We start from the raw sequence: 24068 nt of genomic DNA on the forward strand, positions 1-24068 counted from the left end.
TTGGTTTTTCAAGACAAGGGTTTCTTTGTGTAGTCTTTGGCTGTCCAGAACTAGCTCTATAGACCAGGCTGGCCTTGAACTCACAGAGATCTGCTTGCTTCTGCTTCCTGAGTGCTGAGACTAAAGGTGTGCACCACCGCTGCCCAGCTTTTTTTGTTCATTAGTTTATTGCCACAGGTCTCAAACAGTCCTGGCTGTCCTGGAACTTGCTCTCTAGACCAGGCTGACCTCAAACTTACCGAGATTCATCTGCTTCTGCCTCCCAAGTGCTAATTGAAGAGTTCTTAAACATTCTGCAGTACTCTGGAGCCTTCCCCTTGTCAAACAGTGATGAATAAATGAACCAGGAAGACATTAGGGATGTTTTAGAAATTGGTTATTCCTTCAAAAGGCTTCTTGCTAGACATGGTGTGTGCCTTTAATCTTAGCACTTCGGAGGCAGAGGCAGGAGGAGCTCTGAGTTTGAAGCCAGCCTAGTCTACATAATGAGTTTCAGGGCAGCCAGGACAACATAGTGAGACCTTTTCTCAAATAAGGCTTCTTTACTGTGTTTTATTTGGAAAAAATCTATTGAATGTGAACAAATTGTTCAGAAGGCAGATTCTCCTCCCTAATAAATAGTTAAGTGTCAGGGATGACAGTATTTTTGTGATGGAGGCTTAAAATTTTTAATTTTTTTTTTTTTAATGAAGTATTACCTGATCTAATAGTGCTAAACTTGCCTCCCTGGACTGTAATTTTTGAGACAGGGTTTCTCTGTAGCTTTGCACCTTTCCTGGAACTCACTTTGTAGACCAGGCTGGCCTCGAACTCACAGAGATCCACCTGGCTCTGCCTCCTGAGTGCTGGGATTAAAGGTGTGTGCCACCACCGTCCAGCTCTGGACTGTAATCTTAATCTAATGAAATGAAGACCCAGTCCATGCCACATGCCCTGACTGGCCAGTAAACCTGTGGCATCCAGTGGACTTTGTTGGCCACTTCTGAGGGAGGTTAGCAACAGTACTAGATCTGACTAAAGATCTGACTGACCCTTCTGGTTCATGTAGGAGGCCTGTAGCTCCTATCCCAGATTAGTTAATCCCATGTAGAAAAGGCACAGAATATACCTTTGGAACAGTAGCCAAAAGCTCAAATCTATCAATTCATACAGCTTTGGCAAAGGAAACTACCCTCCAATTAATTTGAAGTTGTTCACAACTGGTAGGCCTAAGAGATTCCTAAGATTAATATAAAACAGATAATGTATGTTTGGATGGGTGCAATGTGTGTATGCATGTAGAGTAGAGGCCAGAGGTCACTTTAGGTGTTCATGAGCCATCCACCTTGTATTGTAAGCTCCATGAATCTGCCTATCTCACCTCCCCAGAACTGGGATTACAAGGATAAGTTAAAGTAACCCGGGTTTGACAAGGGTATTGGGGATTGAATTCAGGTCCTTAGGCATGTGTGGCAAGCACTTTGCCAACTGACTATCTCTGCAGTCACCACTCCCTTTTAATTTCAATTTAAAATTTTTATTCTATTTTACTTAGGTGGGGCCAGGGCACATTTGTGCCACAGTACATGTGTGGAGGCCAAAAGGCAACTTTAAAAGTTCCAGGGATTAAACTCAGGTCCCCAAACTTAGTGGCAGCCACCTTTATCCACTGAGCTAACACCATACCTTATTTTGGTTTTTGCTTTTATTTTTATTATTATTATTATATTATTGAGATAGTGTCTCACATTGTAGTCCAAGCTAACCTGGAACTCCTAATACCTCTACCTTCCAGTGCATCAACTTGCCCAGCTCTAAATAGCTTTGGGGGGGGGAGTGGCGGGGTGGGGGTGGGGGTGGGTGGGAGTGTGTCAAGACAGGGTATCTCTGTGTAACAGCTCCGGCTGTCCTGGAACTTGCTTTGTAGACCAGGCTGGCCTAGAATTCAGCAATCTGCCTGCCTCTGCCTTCCGAGCGCTGGAATTAAAGGTGTGCACCACTAAGCCAGGCTAAATAGTTTATTAAACTTTACATCTAGAGGCTGGAATGTGGCTCAATAGTTAAGAGCACTTGATGCTCTGGCAGAGGATCTAGGTTTGGCTCCCAGAACCCATACTGTGGTTTACTGGACCCGGATTTTCCTTTTGGGCCACCAACCAGCTCCCAAAACATGACACAGAGACTTATTAGTTTTAAATGTTTGGCCTAGCTTAGGCATGTTTCTGGTTAGCTCTTTTAACCTATTTCTCTTTATCTACCTTTTACCTCGGGGCTTTTTACTTTTTTTTTCTGTATATCTTACCTTCACTGTTTCTCGTCTCTTGCTGGGGAATGCCTGGCTTCTGGCACCAGGCGTGTCCCACGTCCTCTTTCTTCTCCTCATGCTCCTCTTCTCTCTCGTTCCTAGATTTCTCCTCCTATTTATTCATTCTGCCTGCCAGCCCCACCTACCCCTCTCCTGCCTAGCTATTGGCTGTTCAGCTTTTTATTAGACCAATCAGGTTCCTTGGGCAGGCAAGGGGAAACAAATGCCACACACTTTTACGTAATTAAACAAATGTAGTATAAACAAATGTAACACACCTTTACACAGCTAAAGTAGTTATTTCTCAGCATAAACAAATGTAACACAGCTTTGCCCAGTTAAAATAATATTCCACAACGGTTCAACCACAAATCCAGTTCCAGGGGATCTAGTGCCCTCTTCTGGTCCCAGTGGGCACCAGGCACACCTTTAATCCCGGTCCTTGGGAAACTGAGGCAGGTAGATTTCTGTGAGTTCCAGGAGAGAGAGAGAGAGAGAGAGAGAGAGAGAGAGAGAGAGAGAGAGAAGGAAGAAAAGGCTGGTGTAGGGTTTCCTGCCTAGTAGGCTTCTGAAAAACATAGCCTTTGCCGTGACTCCCTTACTTCTTCACAACCATGCCCCCCCCATTCCTTCCCTTGCACACTTTTATAAACATACTTGTATCTCTGGGACTTCTTCAAGGCAATATGTGGAAAATCTACAATCGTTGTTGGTGTGCATTGCTGTTATCCAAAGATGGAGAGAATCCCTAGCGTATGTCTCATTTTGTACTGGGGAGTTTGTGATTGACACAAAGCAAGCCTTTACGAAAGCCAGACACCTTGCCCAACTAGGCTTTTCCTGCTCACAAACAGAAGTCAAGCTACCTCATATTTTTTATTGTTTGATTTTGGTTTTGGTTGTTGTTTTTTGGTTTTTCAAGACAGGGTTTCTCCATGTAGTTTTGGTGCCTGCCCTGGATTTTGCTCTGTAGACTAGGCTGGCCTCGAACTCACAGAGATCCGCCTGGCTCTGCCTCCTGAGTGCTGAGATCAAAGGCATGCGCCACCACTGCCTGGCACTACCTTGAAGTTTTAGAAGCATCCTATCCCCTGCCAAAAAGGGAAAGTCTTTTACCTTGCTACTCACTGGGCGGGGACTAAGTGATTGGATGACTGAGGATAGCTATGTGATTCAACAAAACCATAAACTTACTCAAAATATGAACGTTTTTGCTGTTTTGATTGACTTTTAATTTTTATTTTAATAGTTTCAATAATGTGTATTGTGTATATGCCTGTGTATGGGAAGGTGCACATGAATGCAGATGCTGGCAAGGACCAGAGGCATCAGATTTCCTGGTGTTGGGGTTACAGGGGTTTGTAAGTCACTTGACTTGGGTGCTGGGAACTGGATTTAGGGCTTCTTGAGCAGTTAGTTAACTGAGCCATCTTTCTAGCTCCCTCTTTGTTTTTAAAATGATTTTTATTATCTCATGCTGCTTTAATTTTTTAAAATTATTATTTTATGTGTATGAGGGTTTGGCCTACCTGTATGTATGTGTATCATGTTCACGTCTGTTACCAGTAGGGGCCATAGGAGGACATTGTATTGTGAACCACCATGTGGGTGCTGGGAATTAAACCCAGGTCCTTTAGAAGAGCAGCTGGTGCTCTTAACAACTGAGCCATCTCTCCAAGGCCCCCACATACACCCTTTTAACTCAATTACATGGGTCTTGAGTGTGATCATTATAGATGACGAGTTGTGTTAAAATGTCAAACAGTTGGAAACACCTCATAGTCCCTAAATGTCCAGCTCCAATTCTGGGAAACACCTGGGTGTTCTCCATTTGATCAGGTTGATTAACAAACCAGAGCAGGAACTGTCTGAAAGAGTGGCCTTGCAAATTCAAGGCGAGAGGAACAATTGATTTTATTTCCCAAGTAAGTGTGCATTCAGTGCTGGGGACCGAATTCACGACCCACATACCAAACAACATGCACTCTTCATCTGTGCTGTACCCCAAGTCCTGAATGCTTGTTCTCCTCTGCTCATAGGCAGGTCCTGAGCCACAGAGGCAGACAAGACCAGTTTTTAGTCCTAGCCAAATTTCCCACACAGTTTGATTGTATTTGCATACAAATGTGGATTGTGCAAATTTTCTAAGACCAACTGATAAAAGAGCTGCTTTGCTACTGTTAAGGTAAAGTTTGGGCATGCTTTCCACCAAGTTGGCTGCAGTGAGTAGGTATCTGGTGTCATTAGTGCCACCACACCTACATCAATAATGTTCAAGACCCAAAGGGGTCACCGAGGTGTTGTATGACAAAACTTTTCTCGGGAAGACACAACATACATGTCTACTCACCCTAGATAGGGAACCCATGACAGACCAAAGTACAGATACCACCAAAGTCCAACTTGGTGAACTGAAGAGTTTTATTGGGGTCACTTACAGGAGCAGGAATGACTTGAAGACAGCTGCATCAGAAGGCCACCACCCCAGCACAGTGACAGCTCACAAAAGCTGGAAACCTGGGGCACACAGCACAGCCTGAAGGCCAGTCAACAGGTTGGAGAGTGTCCTTTCCAAGTGATTCAGTTGGTCTAAAAGCTCTTCCAGTCCGCTTGTCTGGTCTCCGGAGTCTTCTCTGCAGCTCAGCTGGGTGGAGAAGGACTCTCAGCTTTTATTTACCCTGGCAGGGAGGGGTCTAGTGAATCTGGTCAGTTTCAGGGACTTCCTGAAGCTATTTTGAGTTGTTTGCCTTCCTGCTTAAGGAGCTTCCCTGAAGGAAAGAATGTTTCAATCTTGAGGAAACTGTTGAACCAGAGGGATAGCTTTCTGGGAAAGGGAGTAGACTGCAGAGGCCTCAGGCCACATGAGTGACTTTTACCCTCTTCCGGAGGCAGAGGGAGCACAATTTGAGAGGAGGGACAAAATGGGAAACGTGCCAAGGTTAAAACAGGAGGGGTGTGGAAATCCATTCCCGACAGTCACAGGCAAGTGCAAAAGGCTTTGAAGAACCCCCCTTTCTTCCACACCCAGCCTTTGCCCCCCACCCCCTCCATTTCGGAAAGTCTGAAGCATGCTTGGAAAGCTGTTTTCTTCTTTCTCCTCCTCCTCCCCCTTTGAGCTCCCAGCTGCTCGACCTCTTGCATAACTGTGAGAGAGAGCACTGAGCTTTTTGATGGGCTCCAGATGTGGAGTGGGATGAGCGTGGAGGGGCGGGGGCGAGAGGTCTTTAGTCCCCTGAGTGCCTTAACTGTGGGAACAGAGGCCGGACATAGCAAGAGATGGGACAGATTTTACAGAACCTTGATCATGGGGTCAGCTGGTCTCTGCATTGCAAGGACACAGAAAAGTTAGGTGTTTTTAAACCCCTGCCTCAGCACCATCTGCCTCCGGCAGGTTTAATTATTGCTTGACAGTCCTCCTGATCATGCCAGTAAACAGTGACGGGAGGTTAAGAAAAAACATGAAGAGTTCAAGATACCCCGTCTGAGCCCCCGCTCCAAATGCTAGGTCTTTACATATGGAACAAGATTGTTTTGTTTTGTTTTCTTTTTTTTTTTTTTTTTTTCTCAAAGATGCTAGAACAGCCTGAAAGTTACTGTTGTGGTGTGCCTCAAGAAGGTTGACTACAGTTGAAATTGTTCCATGAGCCTCAGATAACACACGAGGGTAGAAAGAGGCAGACACATACACCTTGGGGCTTCCTGATGCCCACAGTTTATGTCTCACCTCTGTTAGCTGAAGTAGGTGGCAGGTGGGATTCTCTCCTCCCTCTTGTCCACTGCTTGGCTGTCTCTCCTTCAATAGCCAGCTGTGCCCTCTCCCCCCGCCCCCCCCACACTAATGCTAGTCCTGTCAATGAATGACCAGACTCCTACAGTTTAGCCTCCTGCCCGCCCTGGGTAAGGGAGAGAGGGCACAAAATAAAAGCCACTGGGTCAGAACAGAGCTTGTCCATTTTGCAGAGGACTTTCTTTTTGAATTTTTCTCCAACCTATCCCATCTGGAATTTAGGCCAGACTCGGGGGCTTCCTGCTCCTTCCTTCACTGAGGAAGAGTGTCTGCCAGTCCTTTCCTGCAGGTTAAAGAGGCCCAGTCTAGCTGAGCTGAGCTCCCACGGGGCCTCCCAGCGGTCTCCTGGGGCGAGAGCAGGCTTTGCAAGGTAGGGCTCCACTGTCAGCTTGGATTTCGGGGTGGGGGTTGAATTGGCGAATGGCTTCACCATTGGTTTATAGACTGCTCGCCTCCTTTCTTCCTCACTCTCGCTCCCCAGCCAACTTGGTGTCTTTCTGCCCTGCCTCCAGCTGTCTGTAACCCAACAGGTCTGTGATGGAGGTGAGGCTATGGGGACGACTCCATTCAGCTTTCCGAGGTCGTGTCGTTTGAACCACACTTTAACATGCCTTCTTGTTAAATTCTGAAGCCTGGCGTGCAATTATTAATTCTACCTACAGCTCTGTATGATGGGGCTTGGAATAGGAAAGGAGAGGGGATGACAAAGGAAAGACCTGGGTGCCCTCAGTAGATGTTCTGAAAGAGACGTTGAGAATCTGGGGTAGGACTATGGTAGGGCTCATTGGGAGTCAGTGGAAGATTCAAACATCTTGGGTAGGAGTGGGTCATGAAGAAGAGCCTCGAGGCCCAGAGTGGAGGGTGGTCTCGGAGGGTCGGAAGGGGAGGGCAGGGGGAGAGGGTGTGTGCGGTGGTGGCCGCGGTGGTGGAGGAGAGCCCAGCTGTACAGATGAACAAAGCGAGCGCTGTGCAGGCGGGGGAGGTGCTGCTGTGGGAAAGGCTGGGTGGGGGCCTTGGGCTCCAGCCCCACAAGGGCGTCTTCTCTAGCTGGCCAGGCGGACAGGACGGGATGGGGGCGGGGACTCGCGGGAGGGGGGCGGGACAGGCTCCCTCTCCTCCTACTCAGCTGGCTCCTGTGGAAAAGCAACAGTGTCCTCCTCGCCAGCCTGAGGCCGCCGCGGCCCAGCCGGGCAAAGGGACCGGTGTCCCCCCAACTCCCCACAAGGTAAGCGTGCCCCTCCCACTACGCCTTGGGGCTCCACTCACCGTATATGGCTGGGTTTGCAGAAGGGACAGTCCCCGGGACCAGAGAGATCAGTTCTGGCCCAGAGAGCTGGGTAGAAGGGTGAAAGAGGGGTCGTGCCAGGTGAGTGTGTCGGCGGAAGGGGCTATGCGGGCCGCTCTCCGAACTATTTGCTTTTGCCCTCCCGAGTCGTTGCCAGCGCCACCGCCAGAGGGGGCCCTGGGACCCTGCGGAGGTCACCCCCCCCCCCAGCTTGCGGGATCTCGAGTCTCCTGTGGGCACCCCGACGGCCAGTGTCCCACACTCGCCGAGCCTCGGGTGGAGTACGCGCGCGTGTACTTGCCTACAGCATCCCACAAGTCCCCACTCCACAACTGGAGGGGGGATCCCCTGGGCGTCTCCACTCTTGTCCCAGGGCCAGCTTCCTGGATGGACTCAAAAGATGTGGAGTCCCGCTCTGAGGAGTGGGAGTCAGGGAGGGGTCCTGGGGTTTCCACATCTAGGGTCTCCTGGGCGCTCCTCCAGGACCCCCGTGTCTTTGAGGGTCCCCGGAGCGTCCAAGGGCGACCTGGGATGACTGAGCCTCAGGCTCTCGCTCCGCCTCCGCGGTCTGGATCCAAATGCGGCGCGGAGTTCCCCCACGGAGGCCGAGCCCCGTCATCCGGCTCCCCCGGGACGGGGAAGCGCGGGCAGGCGGCTGGGTGGGGCCGCGGGGAGCGGAGTTGCCCAGGCGCCGCGGACGCTTCCGCCCAGGCCAGCGCAGCGGGGACTTGGCCCGCGACCGCGCGGCCCGGTGGGGGACCCAGGGAGCCCGGGTGGGGCTGCATTCTGGGCCCGTTAGCTCAGCGGTCCCGGAGACTCCGGGGGGACTGACTCATCACACTTTGGGCTCACCCCCACAGCAGCCACACAAACAAGACTGGCCACTAACTCGAGCATCCGCTCGAGGGCTCCCACGCGCAGCATCCCACGCCTCACCTCCGTGCACCCGCAAGACACGTTACACACCGACAGCTCAGTGTCACACCACCGGTGTCCATACACTTCACACTACGCCACTCCACGCGCGGGCAAGCTTTGCCCGAGCAGGCGGCTCCGCTCACACGCAACCTCCCGCGGACACGCACGTCCTTCCACACACCAGCCCCCTTCCTGCAGCTGCGAGGCCACCCCCTTTCCCTGCCATGCAAACAAGCGACTTCTTCTCCAGCCCTGCTGAAGAAAGGCCGCTTGTCCCCGGACCGGGCGGGCGGGGCAGCCACAGCAGGCAACCCAACACTGCATCCTTGTCCCACCCGGTGGCCCCGGGAGGGGCAGGCCTCTGGTGTGCGGAGATGCACGAAGCCTGCGGGTTTTGGAGAAGTGCACCTTTCCAGTATCTCTCCCCAATACCCGCCACCCCAACTACTCTTTCTTCCTAGCTGTCTTCTCTGTCCTGGGTTGTCCACGTCTCTCCTCTCCCGCTTTTGGGGCTCCCTCTTTTCCCTCCTGACCCACGGTTTTCCCCTCCAAGATGATCTGAAGCGCATAGTTCTTCCTCTGTTACCTCTTCCATGGGGGACGATAGCCTTAGTCGCACTCGCGCACTCACGCGCGTGCTTCTGGGGGTCCCTAAGGCTCCCCCTGGGGGACCACAGTCTCCTCTGAGCTCACTGCCTCGTCCCCAGCATTGCTGTCATTTTTTGAGACAAGGTCTCATGTAGCCCCGGCCTTGGCTTGGCCTTGAATGCCTGATATTCCTGTGGCCACATCCGGAGTAGTGGGAACTGGGTTTACAGGCATGCACCACCACACCCAGCTCTCCTAGCCAGCTTTCGTTATTCCTCATCTCCGGGCTCTTGATTTCACACTCCAAATCCCTGCACCTCTTCGCTTCCACAGATCGCCTTTTCTCTCTGCCTATTTTTCTTATTTCTCATTTTTTCTTCACACGCCTGGTCGGTGGACACTCTCGCTCCGCCTCTCCTAGGTAAACTGCCCGCCCAGCCTCAGTTTCCTTCCTGTCCGGACTCCTTCCTCTGCCGGTGACCCTTCCTCGAGGGCGGATGTGAGCAGGGAAGACAAAAGTCACTGTGACCGGAAAGGCCTTGGCTTACAGCTGTGCATGGCCCATTGCGATCCACTGGCTGGCCCTGTGGGACCCTGGTGAGAGCGGGGGGCCTGGCCTTTGGCTCCTAGGCTGGCTTTGGACCTTTCATCTTGGGCTTCGGGAGCCCAGGGCCTTCTTTCACTGCCTGCTGGTTCGAGAGCTGGTTGCCTCTCCCCAGGACTCCCTTTACCGTTATTCAGGCGCAGAGACCTGCAGACAGGTGTCAGTGTTGTGGGCTCTTGGCACATTGAGGATGGGGCTGGGGTTACCTGTGGGAGTCCCCCCCATACCTGATACTCTAGGGCATCATTCCCTAAATTCATAATGTTCACACAGCAAGACCCCTGCCACCTTATTGGCTAGGAGGCACTTGGGCATTTGTATCTGGGTGCAGGAGGGTTGCAGGGAGCCAGGCCCGCTCCTCAGCGGTGGAAGCTGTACCACAAAGGCCTTTTGGGGGGGCACCTGGGCACAGCTGAGTTCCCAAGCAGTGCCCTACAGAGTGGGCAATTACAGCCCCAGATACAGATAGCCTCCTGGTGGGACCATAGCGAGCCAGTCAGTGGAGGGCCTCAGGACAGTACTGCTTCTCCAAGGGAATAGGGTCAGAGAAGAGGGTGCCTGGGCCCTAGTGAGATAGATCCCTGTGTCAAAGCGTCTTCTGAGCCTGGGTCAGGTTGGTCTGGTATCTTTTTCCTCTGCCGTGGGTTAGGTTTCTGAGCTGAGGCCATAGCCTCGCACCTTCCAATTGCTGTGTGGTTTCTTATCTTCTCTCTACACCTCTCCTTATCTCTCCCTCTCACCTCACCTTCTTATTTATGCCCTTCTGACTCGCCTAGAACTCTTGTTCACCCACTAACCACCTCCCTTTGCAGTCTGTATCTCCACTTGAATTTATCCCGTGGAAGTGTGTGCTTCACAGGGTGATAAACAAATACTGCAGTGTGGCAGATGAGGAGACTGAGGCCCAGACCTGAGTGCCTGCCAGAGCTGATCATAGCTGCGACTTTTAGATTGCTTGGTGGTTCATGCAGTGTGATTTCGTGTACTGCCTGGGTCTTCAGATAGTCTTTCATTTTTAAAACAAATTAGATTTGTATTTTATGTAGATGGTGTTTTGCTTGCATGTATACCCTGTGCTCCGGGTATGTGTCTGGAGCCCACGGAGCCCAGAAGAGGGCGTGGGATCCCTGGAACTGGAGGTACCAACAATTGTGATCCACCATTGTGGATGCTGGGAACAGAACTCCAATCTTTTGGGAAAGCAACAAGTCCTCTTAACCCAAGAGCTATTTCCCCAGCTCCCAATCTCTCTCTTCACAGGTTTCTTGAGGAATAATCTATATCACATAAAATCAACCCAACTTAAGTGTGAAATTATTTTTAGCATATTTACAGAGCTACGAAACCATCATCGGATCTTAATTTTAGAACATTCCTATTGCAGGAAGATGGCTTAGCTGATCAAACGTGAAGACCTGAGCTCAAGTGCCCAGCACCAGTGTCTGTAACTCCAGAGCTGGGGGTGGGGAGGAGGCAGGAGCATTGCTGGGGTTTGATGGCCACCAGCCTAGTTCAGTGAGATACCCTGACTCGAGGCAATAACTTGGAGAGAGACCCAGCAGGGACCTGACATCTTCCTCTGGCCTCTGCACACGTGTTCCTAGACACACATGTGCACACATCACACCCCCACTCACACACAAAAAGAACATTTCTGTTGCACACAGCGCCTCAAGAATCTTGTGCCTATTCAGTTTATCTCTGTTCTACTCCTAGCCCCAGGCAAGCACTGTTCTAGACAAGCCCTGTTCTGGCTAATTTTTCTTTAATTATTATTATTCTGCTTTTATAGAAGATTGACTCAAATGAGAAGAGTTTACTGACTTAACCCAGTCCAGGCCTGGCGGCTCCCCTGCCTGTAAACCCAGCAATTGAGAGGGGAAAAACAGGAGTTCTAGACCAGCCTGGCTCCATAGTAAGTCCTAGGACAACTACAGACAGAGACCGTTTCAAAAAAACAACAACGGAACCCCCCGGGGTCCTGGGGTTATAGCTCATTTGGCAGAATGTTTGCCAAGCATACAAAAAGCCCTGGAGATGGCTGGTGGTGGCACGTGCCTTTAATCTTAAAGAAAGAGAAAAGGAGAGAGACGGACAAACCTATAGCACTCTGTCTTTAGAACGCTCCCTGCAGCCAGTGCTTCTGGAGAGCAGCTTGGCCAGTGTGGGCCTTTGTGTGTGTTAGTGACCTCTGTCTTCCCTCTTCCCAGGCAGTCCTGGGGTGGGCCCCAGGCACTGTTCCTGCCTCTTTTCTGCCAACTTGGGTGGAAATGGTGACTGAGATGATGAAGGCCAGGCCAGGAAGGGTGGAAGTGGGAAGGGTAAATTTAGTAACTCCATGGCTGAGGGCCTGAGAGATCCACTCTCAGGAGCAGACACTCCTTGGAATGTCGGCTCCTGTCTTGACTTCCTTTGCAAGCCACCTGTCTGGTAGCTGGGGGAGAAAGTGGAAGGAAACCCTGATGGGCTGGCAGCATGTTCATAGACAAAGGTCACATACCAAAATCATAAACCTGGGACCGAGGAGTGGGGAGTGGGGTGGTCAGTGCCTGAGACTTCAAAGTTACATGGTTCTCAGTAGGTGCCATTCCCAGAGTGCTTTGCACGAGGTGCAGACTAGCATACTACTTGGTCTTCAAATACTTTATAAAAATGTAACTAACAGATCTATCGAGGTGTAATAGATAGGCAGGGGATTCAAGTCTGGGTTCTGGACGTTGCCAGTGAAGAGCCCAGAGTCTTTGACACCTGGTACTGAGATTTCATAGCTGATTATACAAAGAGAGGTAGCTTTCTCATACAGACATGACAGGAATGTCTGGGTTTCTCCTCTCTGTCTCCTTTAAGAAAACATCCTATTAAGACCCTCGGGGGAAGCCGGGCGTGGTGGCGCACGCCTTTAATCCCAGCACTTGGGAGGCAGAGGCAGGCGGATCTTTGTGAGTTCGAGGCCAGCCTGGGCTACCAAGTGAGCTCCAGGAAAGGCGCAAAGCTACACAGAGAAACCCTGTCTCGAAAAACCAAAAAAAAAAAAAAGACCCTCGGGGGGAAAAAGACAAAGGGAGAGGAGGACAAGGAAAGGTTGGGGAGGGGTGGCGCTCAGAACAGCCCTGATACCCACCTGGCTGGTCTCCCGCTATCAGTGTCCTTGGAGGGGCTCCCTTGGACTTTGTTCTTCTCTTGGTAGGCCCTGCCTGCTCGGTTTAAGGCTCCAGATGGCCCGGGGGATAGGGTGGCAGGTGTCCTCTGCGGCTAAGTCCTGGGATCTGGGAAGTGTAGAGCAAGAAAACGCAGAAACGTGGGTTAGAGCTATGGGGCTGTTTGTGCTTGTGGCGGCAAGGATCAGGACTGGCATGGTGTAGTGTCCGTGTGCTGTAGCTGGGAACTGAATGGAGGCAGAGGATGTGTTCCCTCGGTTCCCTCCTCCCCCAAGCTCCTTAGCTTTTCTCCACCTTTCCTCTATGTGTGTGTACTGGGGATAACAGTGGCTGCTGCTGGCTTTGCCCTGAGAACCCTGCCACAAGAACAACCCATTTTGGGGGGCTGGAGAGATAGCTCAGAGGTTAAGAGCGCTGACTGTTCTTCCAGAGGACCTGGGTTCAATTCCCAGCACCCACATGGCAGCTCAAAACTCTCTGTAACTCCCATTCCAGGGGATAACACTCATGGCAAAACACCAACAAAAAAAGTTAATTAAAAAAAAAAGTTAAAGAACCCATTCTCTCCTTTTTCATTCCTTACCTTCCCGCTTACCTGCTTTCTACTGTGTTCCCAGGAGCTCTAGAAGCCCAGGACCATGGACACTCTCAGCAGGAACCAGCTAGGCCCTGCAGGCAAGACCGAAGCTGTGGTGCAGGTACGTGGGCTGGGGCCATAGGCTAAGAGGGCTCCTGGTGCCGGCAGTGGTGGCGCACGCCTTTAGTCCCAGCACTTGGGAGGCAAAGCCAGGCGGATCTCTGTAAGTTCGACGCCAGCCTGGTCTACAGAGCAAGGTACAGGAGAGGCACCAAAACTACACAGAGAAACCCTGTCTCAAAAAACCAAAAAAAAAAAAAAAAAAAAAAAAAGAGGGCTCCTGGTGAGGGTGGGTTCAGATCTTTTCTTTCTTTTTTTTTTAAAGATTTATTTATTTATTATGTATACAGTATTCTGTCTGCATGCCAGATCTCATTACAGATGGTTGTGAGCCACCATGTGGGTGCTGGGAATTGAACTCAGGACCTCTGGAAGAGCAGCCAGTGCTCCTAACCGCTGAGCCATCTCTCCAGCCCCCAGATCTTTTCTTTTTTAAGTTTTATTTTTATTTTGAATTATGTTTATGTGTGAGTACATGCATGTGAAGTGCAGGTACCCAAGGAGGGCAGGGGACTCGAATACCTCTGGGGCTGGAATGACAGGAACCGTCTGATGTGCGTGCTGCGAACTGAACTTGGGTCCTCTACAAGAGCAGAACACACTTAAACCACTGCATCATTTCTCCAGCCTTGGGTTCATCTCTTTTACCCATCAGTCGTCCAAGTCCACGGATGAGAGCCGCAGTATTTTGCCTGCCGCCCATCCCTGATTGCAAGCCTCTTACCAGCTCAGTGTTGATCCGCGTCAGGTTAATTGGTTCAGCCCGAAACACGTCTGTGAAAGTCTGAAATCGGTTTACAGAGTCTCTCTGGCAGGATCACTCTCCTGGTTCGTGCCGCCATCCTCCCTTGTAGTTCAGTTTAGCCAGAGCAAGCCACAGCCCTATGGGTAGCCAGGACAAGCCTGCTAGGAGCTAGACTGGCCCTCCTCTACTGAGTCCCCTCCCACTAGCTACAGTGCCCCCTCCTTGTTTCTGTTTTCATAAACAAAAGGGGCAGTTGAGCCTAGGCTTGAGAATAAATCCAGTGGGACGAGCTCGTGGCCCAGATTCGGATGTAATTAGAACTTAGTGCAGTAACGCTCGGCGTAAGACTTTTGTGCTGACTTTCACCCACCTCAAGAGTCTTTCGGAGCAGGCCAGGGGCTGGAGTGGGGGTAGGTGGAACTGGGAGCAGAGTGCTCAGGTCCTGGCCTGGAGTCTCTAAGCCTCACCTTCCACCCACTTTACCTGCAGAAAGGTCCACTGGACCTGATTGAGACAGGCAAAGGACTCAAGGTGCAGACGGACAAACCTCATCTGGTGAGCCTGGGCAGCGGCAGACTCAGCACAGCCATCACCCTCCTGCCGCTGGAGGAAGGTAAGCTAAGAGCTGGCAGGGCATGGCGTCTGCCCTTCTCCATCACGGAAGGCATTCCTGCCCCGGAGGCTGTACGTGGGGGGGGCCCTTCTGCCTTGTGCGAGACAAGCTTGCCTTGTCTCTGCCTCCTTGACTGTCTGCCGACTTTGGCAGGTAAACTGGCTTTTAGTAACCTGTGGGGGTCAAGAAGTGAGCCGCCACCCCTGGCCTTGCTCCAGGATGATGTCTGGCATGGGAGACAACTATGTGGAACATGAGAAAATGGGAACCGAGGGCACACATCCTAAGAGGAGGCCCTGGCACGGCTTTTGCCTGCCCTTCTCCCTTCCTGGCTGCACCTGTTGCCTGGGTGATGCTGCATTCTCCACATTCTCCAAATGCCAGTCCCGGGGGCTCTACCAGGGAAGGATGGAGGGGAGAGGCGACACTGGAGAGGGAGAGAGAGAGAACAGGAGAGAGGAAGGGAGAGAGGAGGCAGCTGGTAACAGAAGGACTAGAGAGAGAAGGGGGCATTTCTAAGAAGACAGGAGAGTAGGAAAGAGGAGAAAAAGGGAGACAGGGCAACAGATGGAGGTTCCCCTTCTCTGCTGCTGGGCTGTCTGGGTTCTCTGGCCCCTCTCTGGATCATCCCACCCAGACACAGAGTTTTCACACTTGGGAGAGTTTCTACCACTTACTGGCTCCAGCAAGGACAAACTGGGGACAGCCAGACCAGGGCAGAGTCTCAACACAAGTAGGAGATAGAAATACATTTCCACAGGGGCCCCATTGCCGTCTCCTTGACTTCTCAGCCTGAGTGACCGTTCTGACTCCATGTCTCCAGGGAGGACAGTGATTGGCTCCGCAGCCAGGGATATCTCGCTGCAGGGTCCAGGCCTGGCTCCAGAGCACTGCTACATCGAGAATCAGAGGGGCACTCTCACCCTCTACCCTTGCGGCAACGTCTGCACTATCGATGGCCTCCCTGTTCGGCAGCCTACCCGGCTCACTCAGGGTAAGGTTTGATCTCGCCACACCAACAGGGGGTCTCTGCTCCATAGCTTGTGCCTGTTAGGTAAGGGGCGGGGCCTGCTGCAGTGGTCCCTACGTCAGCTGGATGACTAGCTGTACTCGGGTTCAGTGTCGATGTCAGAGGTCTTGAAGCACACCCCACCCCACCCCACCCCACCCCAGCATCCAGACTCTCCTAGACCTCTTTTATCCCCCCCCACACACACACACTCTGCACACACCGCATGGAGAGAAGAGGTTTTTCATTCCTGCTGTCGGGGGCGCCTGGGTATAGTGTGGCCTTGAATTGTAGGGAAGGAGCGGTGGAGCAGCCGTGAGGAAGGACCAGAGATGTCCTGTGATGTCAAGAGGAAGTTGTTTTGAGATGCCTTAGAGGATGAAATCCCCCGAGGGGGTGGGGCAAGGGCAGACTCTGGTGGAAAAATCTGAGTGAGGACGACGTGCCTGTTCCTGCTGCACAGTAGCTTGGGGTCATGGATGTGGCTGCTCCTTCGTTTCCTAAGGCACCTGGCTGCTCTGTTGGGAAGGGAGGTCCTGGTGTGTAAAGTCCCCTCATTACCATGGTTCCTAGGCAGGTAAGGGCCGGCTAGGCAGTACTTTGAATAGGCCAGATATATTCTCCTTGCAAATAGGCTCTAAGCATCATTAGGTCATTTGTGAGTCGTATTTTATTTATTTGTTTATTTATTTTTGGTTTTTCGAGACAGGGTTTCTCTGTGTCGTCCTGGCTGTCCTGGAACTCACTCTGTAGACCAGGCTGGCCTCAAACTCACAAGAGATCCACCAGCCCCTGCCTCCCGAGTGCTGGGATTAAAGGTGTGTGCCACCACACCCAGCCATTTGTGAGCCTTTTTATTAAGGGACTTCGAAGTGTGTGATGGCACACAGCTCTAATCCCAGCACTCCGGCGGCAGAAGCAGGAGGATCTCTGTGAATCAGGTTCATATAAGAAAGAATAGAGGCTTGGGCTTGATCAGCGCCTGGCTCTAAGCAGAAGCCCATTGGCTAGAAGCCCTTTACAGGGGAAACCCCACCCGCTCCACTGTTCCCCAAGCTCTGTGGGGGTTTCAGTGCGACTTTCTTCACCTCTGGCATAGGAATTAACCAGGCCCCACTCACCCCTTCTGCTCCCAGGGTATGGATGGCAGATCTTGGATAACATGTTTCCTGGAGGCCAGTCCTCCAGTGGTTGGGGGCATGGCTGTCTTCTGCTGGGGTTCGGGGTCTCTCACTCTGAGTGAGAGGAGTCCTCACAAGCGGCAGCTTTGGTTGTGATGTTCTCCCGTCCCCGGCAGTCCTGTTCAGGGTCAGGGAGAGCATCTGCTCCAGGATTCAGGGATATGTCAGTGAGACACGGAGCATCAAAGGAAGGAAGAAACCGGGCAAATTCTGAGACCTCCTGGCCCCTGTCTTACATCCCCCAAGGCCACCATTTCCCTGGAGTAAAAGCATTCTTGCCCTATGGATAGTGAATGGGGCGGACGCATTAATGCTGTGGTCCATCTTCCTAGGGCATCATTTAGCTCTTGGGAAGAGAGGGGGTCTAAGGCCACGGTGGGATTCTTAAGCATTTCCTGTGGCCCTAGTGACCCCACTTTCCTGAGGCCAGCAGCCCATCTTGCCAAGTATGTGCCCTCCTACTCTCTTCTGACCCTAAACTCCCTTTGCCCCCCCCCCACCCCCCCACCCCAGTCTTCTTGTCTGGGCTCGCCTGTTTCTGAAGCTTGGCAGGGTAGGCGGAGACACAAAGGAATGGGTGTTCTTCCTAGCCCCCCTGCCCCCCTTGGCTTCGAGGAGCTGAGGGTTTCCTTGTCTCATCGCTGGAGCAAGGCACCAAGCCCAGCCCTGCCTGGCCTCAGTCCGGACATTCTTGGGAGTGCGTTTCCTTGGTTACTGGGTGGTGCGGGGGTGCATGTGCTATCTCTGTGTGTCTGGGTAACTGGACTGTGTTTATGTATCTCCGGATATGTTTGTGTCTCTGGGCCTGTGTATTTTGGTGTTTATTTGTGTCTTTCCTTGTGTTTACAGACCAGTGTATTCAGATGGGTGGTGGGTGAACTCAGAACTGACGGCACTGAAATGTCTTTGTGTGTATTTCTGTGTTGTCTATGAGAACTCCGTGGCATGTCATGTGTACAAGAGGATCACAAGAGGACTGGGAGTGTAGCTCAGTGGTAGAGCACGTATCTAGCAGCACAAGGCCCTAGGTTCAGCATGTACACACACACACTTTTTTTCCGGGCATATTGTCTATCTACTCTGGCCTTATACGGGGGATCTTCTTTGAGAGGTAAAAGGACATCATGGGAATAACAAGAAGCCTTCTTTGGTTGGGCCGGGCCCTAGAAGAAGCATCATTCTGGGCACTATGCCCAGCCATAGGCAGCTTGGAATGGCGCGCTTCAGGGCAAGCAGAGATGGTCGTGACAGGCTCTTCTAGTCAGGAGTATGCTTGGGCCAGGGGAGGGGGAGGAGACCAGAAAACAGATGGCAACCTTTAGCCTAGAGAAGTGAACATGTGAGGGAGCCACCCCTGTACCCAGGCATCTTGGCACATTCCATGCTGCCCTCTTCTCTACAGAGCAAGGGGTGGAGCTGGGAGAGGGACCAAGGAAATGAGGCGGAGGCATCTCAGTCTGGGGTCTAGGCTGCTCCACCCTAGGACCACAGCTCCAAACCACATGAAAGATTTGGGAGGGGAGTAAGGAAGAGAGACTCCAGAGAGCCACACAGCTCAGGGCCTGGGCTGTCTAGACAGTAGGTTCCCCCATCAGCAACCACCAGGAACTGCCACTGTCTTAAATGCTCCCATTGGTGGGAAGGAGCTCCGGGATAGCCAGGATTCCTGGGGTGCCCGCTGCCATCCTGTGAGCCAGGGCTTCGGGCTCACCCTCTTCCTCCGGGTTATGTTATTCCTTCCGTGAACTGGGCAGGGAGCCTCCAAGCTTTCTGTGAGGACTGATAACGATCTTTACTAGGGAAACTCAAGGGAAGGAGGGCAGGCATGAAGGCTGGGAGCGAGCTCCCGGCTCCTTGTTCCTGCCCTCTGCACCGGTTTCTCCCTGGCCGCCTAGCCCCGTCTGCCTGGGTCTGTCCAGCTGGCCATCACAGTTTCCAGACGGGTGACTCACTCTTCCTGGGGAGTCTTTGTTTCTGACGCCTCCCTTCGTTTTACATTTGACCCTACATGGTTCTTCTTTTTTTTTTTTTTTTCTTCAGAAGGGAAATAAGTTTCCTGTGTACCTGTGAGTGTGTTGGTGTGTGTTTGCACGTGGGCATGTATAGAGTATGCCAGTGAGTGAGTGGGTGCAACAGTGACCTATTGAACAAGAATGGAAAATTCTCTCATTATTTCTCTAAGGAAGCTGGCTTTTTATTTCAGAGTCCCCCCAGGGGCTGATTTGAAAGGCTAGCTCTGCTCAAATAAGTCTAAAACTAAGAGGGGAGAGGGCTGGGGACGTGGAAATGTGACAATAACTGTGTGTGACAGAGCGTGTATAATGTGGGTGTTTGTTTGGCTCAGTGTGCGCCTGACTGAGGGGGTATCAGTGTGACTGGGCAGTGTGGGTGTGTATTGGAGAGGACAGTTGGAACTCCCCGGGCTGCTAAGCTCACAGTGTGTCTGAGTTGTCCTGTGAGGGTCTGGCGTACAGAACCAGGTCTCTAGGTTAAAAGCAACTCCCTGGGGCCCCAGCTAGGTGGTGTGTACCAGTCTGGTTCATAATGTTTGTTTGCTTGACCGTGGGGGCTCCAGACAGCAAGGGTCTTTAAATTAATATATATATATCATTTTATGTATATGAATGTTTTGCCTATATGTATGTCTGTATACCATGTGTGCCTCGTGTCCACAGAATGCCCAGAAGAGGGAGGTGGATCCCCTGGAGCTAGAGTTACAGTTATAAAGTGCCGTGTGGGTGCTGGGAATTGAACCCAGGTCCTCTAGGAGAACAGCCAGTGCTTCTTAACACTGAACCATCTTTTCAGCCCCAGAAAGGCCTCCTCCCCCCCTCTCCTGGTTTTTCAAAAGAGGGCTTCTCTGTGTAGTTTTGGCAGTCCTCGAACTAACTCTGTAGACCAGGCTGGCCTCAAACTCACAGTGATCCTCCTGTCTCTGCCTCCCGAGTGCTGAGATTAAAGGTACCCACTACTTACTACCTCCCAGAAAGGGGTCTTCATAGGGGCCCAGCCCTTTGCCGCAGCTACCACATAAGAAAAAGGAGGGTTGGCCTGTGGGCTGGCTCTGGAGAAGGACACCATGAAGCCTGGGTCAATGGGGGTGAGCCCTGGTGGGTGGGGGCCAGAAGAAAAAGCAGCTAGGTGGTGACAGGAGCTGAGATGAGTGTTGCTTGTATTGCACAGAACACTGCCTTGGCCTGAGCATTCAATCCAGGGTGACCTTGTCACACAGTGTTAGACTGAGGGTCATAGCTGACCCTAGCGACCATAGCTGGACCCCATGGGGGATTCCTACTCTTTTCTCCCTCCTCTGTGGAGTCCTAAAATGTCTTCTGCTGTCACTGTGGTCATCCTCCGCATCCAGTGGATAAGGAATCCAAGGCTACCAGGCCAGAAGTTGTGACTGCCTCAAGGTGACACTGGCCCCCAGCCATGGGCTTCAGTCACAGGCTTCCTACTCTAGGTGAGACAGAGCCCAGGATCACTCCGACCTCTGGCTCTCCATCTTCTGGCCTCTGTTTACCTCTCACCTTAACTTCCAGCGTCATCTTCCTGGGAACCTCTCCTGCCTGCCCCACTATCCCTCCGGCCCCAAGCGCGGATTCCCCAGCCCGCCGCCTGGTGGCATCCTCCCTCCCACCCCGCCCTCTCCATCCAGCTCCACACTCTTCTCCTCCATCACTTCCTCTTCCCCTCCTCCTCGCCTTTGTCCCTCCCTCTCTGGCTCCCTTCCCCCGCCACTGGTGGCCGGCCCGCCCCTCCCCGGGCATTGGCGGCTGCTCGCTGCCTGGCTGCTCGCACCGCGCCTGGAGCCGGCGGCGCGGGAGGTCGGCCCGCCCCCTCAAAGGCCCAGGGCAGGCGGGCGACCTGCAGGGCCCGGGCTAGTGGGAGCCAACGATCTGGAGGTCCGGGTTCAGCGGTGAGTCCTCAGCCCGGCCAGCCACTGCCCCAGGCAACCGGGCGTAGACGCTCCGGCTGGGAGGGGCGTCCTGGGAAGGGGGGGACGCAAGGAAGAGAATGGGGTCCTCGCCCCTCTTTGGGAGCCTGAGGCTGTGAATCTGACGGGTGGTTGTGCTCAGAACGCCTTTGAGTGGGGGTCTGAGTTATCGAGTGCCTGTGCAGACCCCATCTTCCCCACCACCGGGGAAGCAGCCTGCTCCATGGGACCCGCCTCCGGAGCCTGTTGAGGGGTCCTGCTTAGGTTGAGGGACCCTGTGCTATGACTAAAAGAGTCTCCGATGGGAAGAGCCACGGTCTTTCTCCCATCACCCAACTTCCCTGTGGCCAGTCCATTCTATTTGTGTGGCCAGCCGGGCAGTGGCTGTCGCTCCGAGTGTGCAGCATGTCTGCCCATATGGCCGTGAGCCTGTATGGTTTCTGAGTGTCGGTGTGTGAGTCGGCGTGGGGTGTTTCCCTTCTGCATCTCGCAAACAGGATCCACCCTCTCCTTTGCCTAGTGTTTTCCCTCCAGATGTGCAGCTCCTCCACCCACCTGTACACCGCTGAACCCTGAGTCCTTCTAGGCAGGGAGGACAAAGCAGGGACTTTGACTCTGGTTGGATGACCAGGGTTTCCTGGGATTCTGGAGAGAGCTAGTCCTGGGGATGTGGAGTCTGAGCAAGGGGCTTCCTAACATCGACGGGCTATTCAGGTCGCTGGGGGCAGGAGGTGCCAGGGTTGGAGCAATGCCTGGGGCCCCTGAGTACAAATAGTAAGTTAATTTGGGCCAGAGCTCCTCTGGTCTCTGTTCCGCTGCCCTCCTGCCCACTCTATTAATACAGCGCCAGTGCCTGGCACCACTATTTATAGCCCGGAGCAACATGGCCACACCCCCTGTGGGGGGCAGGGCAGCACAGTGACTCCAGGCTGTAGGTGCCAGGGTAGAGGGTCCCTAGCTACCCAGTGCTCCTTGGGTGGCTCTGGCACTATTTGGATAGACTCCGCCTAGCCTCCCCACCTGCTGCCCAGTTTGGACCGTGTGGTCAGCCGCAGCCCCTTGCCCCCATCGCCCTGGAGTTGAGTGACCCTGTCTAGACCCTTAAAACTCATCATTAATTAGACTGTTAAATATTTGCCTGAAAGGGGAGGGGGCGGCTGGCTGTCTCTGAAACAGCTGTAGTTGTAATTAGGTGGATGGCTTGGGTGACTATTATTTATGCCAGTTATGATTACTATGGGATTAGCTCCTCTGATTGGTGGCTTGGCAGGGCCAGGCTTTCCCTGCTCTCTCAACCACCCATCAGCCTTTAGAACTGATGGTGCCGTCTGCCTGGGAGGGCCTGTGGGCGTGCCAAAGTAGTGGGTGGCTTTGTCCCCTATAGTTTTCTGCTGTGGGTGGGCGTCTTAGACTGTCAGCCCCTCAATGTCCAGGGTCTCAGGATCAGGCCTCTGAGCTCAGTGTGTGTGTGGGGGGGTCCTGTCAAAGTACCCATTTGGCCTGGGATGTCCCTGGCCCTTGCAGCCTTCCCTGAGCTGAACTGCCTCAACGTCCTGGAATGCAGGCTTCCCTGCCAGTCTTAGCCCGGACGGGCGCGAAGCATGGGGCTCTAAGTAGCACCAGATTGGGTAGCCAGGAGGTTGGGGCCGGGAGTGTGGACAAATTAGAAGGCTAGGTCGTAGAGAGCCCTAGGGCTCTGGCACCTTCCAGTGCAGCGTCTTCTGCAGGAGCCTGGAAACACCTGGCATGGCCAGGAGGAGGAATCCTGCCAGCCAGGCTTAGGCGCTTGTGGGCACACCTGCTGCTGTGCACACTCCTGAGCCCCTGGCTACGTTTTCTGGCTCCCACATACCCACCTCCTTCTCTGCACTCGTACTTCCTGGGCAGGACTGGGCTTGTGTCTCTTGCCTGGGAATGTGCTTGGCTCAAGCTGAGCCCAGTGGCATAAAACTGGCTAGATTCTGCGGCAGACCAAAAGACAGCCAGGGATGCTTTGTCCAAAAAAGTGAAGAGCTCGCTCCCTAGATGCTCCGAGAGGGTGGTAGCCCTCCCTAAGTCACAGCATAGGAAGGGATTGGAGTAAATTCTGAGCCCCGCCAGGGCACCTGACTGATCTGTGGTGTTTTACTTGTCACCATATCACCATCTCTCTCTCTCTCTCTCTCTCTCTCTCTCTCTCTCTCTCTCTCTCTGTGTGTGTGTGTGTGTGAGAGAGAGAGAGAGAGAGAGACAGACAGACAGACAGACAGACAGACTCTGGAAGATGCTGCCTCTCAGACTAACCCCTTTACCTAAGGGGCAGTTCAACAGATCACAGGGACGCATCGGTGTTGGTTGCTTTTATTTTCTTTCTTTTTTAGATTTATTTATTTTATGTGTAGTGTTTTGCTTGCTCGTGTGTAAGGGTACCACATGTATGCCTGGTGCCCTCAGACCTCAGAAGAAGGTATCACAGCCCTTGGAACTGGAGTTACCGGTTGGTTTTGAGCTACCTTGTAGATGCTGGGAACCAAATCCCAGTCTTCCGCAGAAACAGCAAGTGCTCTTGACCCACTAGCCATCTTTCCAGCTCCTGAGTGTTCATTTTTTTCTGAAAACCTTTTTCTACTTCTAGAGAATTTTCACATGTACAGTCTTAGTAACTCTGGGAGCTCTGTAGTATCAAGTGTCCCGTTTTTATGAGAGAACTAGCTTGGAGGTGGAGTGGTGTCGCCTGAAGATGTCGTAGCTAGTGAGGAGCTAGCGGGAGGACTCTGATTTTGGGAACTTATCTGCCAGTGATCTTTCCTACTCTGACATTTGCTGTGGAGTTCATCAGTGGGTTCCATCGCAGGGAGAGGCAGGTCAGATATGCATTGTACGGACAGTGTGAGTACAGGCAGGGTTGGCTCTCGGGAGCTGAGGGTAAGCGTGTTAGCATTGTGGCTGGGGTGGCTTCTAAGTGATTGCTTTCTCTGCAGGCTGCATGTTGTGTCTGGGTCAGTCCACCTTCCTGCGCTTTAACCACCCCGCTGAAGCCAAGTGGATGAAGAGTATGATTCCAACAGGGGGCCGGGCCCCAGGGCCCTCCTACAACCCTGGCTCTGGTAAGTATCCAGCTGGGACACGAGGCTGGGTAAGTGGCACCCCTTGGACATGCGTCCTTGCCCATTCCAACTACTCTTGGAGGGTTAGGGCAGGACAATACCAATGGTCTGGGCTCACTGCCACCTGCCATGGACTGGTGGAGAATGCTAGGCCATAGGGTCACTGGAAAAGAGCC

General features: G+C 52.6%; 1 protein-coding gene and 1 long non-coding RNA gene across 16 annotated transcripts in view; one reads left to right on the forward strand and one right to left on the reverse strand.

Annotated features, from left to right (window-relative positions):
* Positions 1-4686: 4686 nt before the first annotated feature.
* On the reverse strand, positions 4687-7157 carry LOC119088327. Its single transcript, XR_005091965.1, has 2 exons — positions 6009-7157; positions 4687-4928 (listed from the first exon to the last, which is right to left on the reverse strand). It is a non-coding gene; the product is annotated as an uncharacterized LOC119088327 (long non-coding RNA).
* Positions 7158-7201: 44 nt separating this feature from the next.
* Positions 7202-24068, forward strand: part of Phldb1 (pleckstrin homology like domain family B member 1) — a 47350-nt gene continuing 30483 nt past the window's right edge. For 7 of the 15 annotated variants that reach the window (XM_028866384.2, XM_028866388.2, XM_028866387.2 and 4 more), the window contains exons 1-5: positions 7202-7296; positions 13242-13322; positions 14556-14679; positions 15503-15673; positions 23767-23892. In XM_028866384.2, the coding sequence (XP_028722217.1) occupies positions 13263-13322; positions 14556-14679; positions 15503-15673; positions 23767-23892 (481 nt within the window). In that variant the 5' untranslated portion in view covers positions 7202-7296; positions 13242-13262. Of the gene's footprint in view, positions 7297-9308; positions 9460-13235; positions 13323-14555; positions 14680-15502; positions 15674-20653; positions 20789-23766; positions 23893-24068 lie in introns of those variants that run through there. The other 8 variants (XM_028866390.2, XM_028866395.2, XM_037207561.1 and 5 more) reach the window with 7 other exon arrangements.

The sequence above is a fragment of the Peromyscus leucopus genome, chromosome 7, assembly GCF_004664715.2.
Source record: "Peromyscus leucopus breed LL Stock chromosome 7, UCI_PerLeu_2.1, whole genome shotgun sequence".
In the NCBI taxonomy this organism is placed as follows: Eukaryota; Metazoa; Chordata; class Mammalia; order Rodentia; family Cricetidae; genus Peromyscus; species Peromyscus leucopus.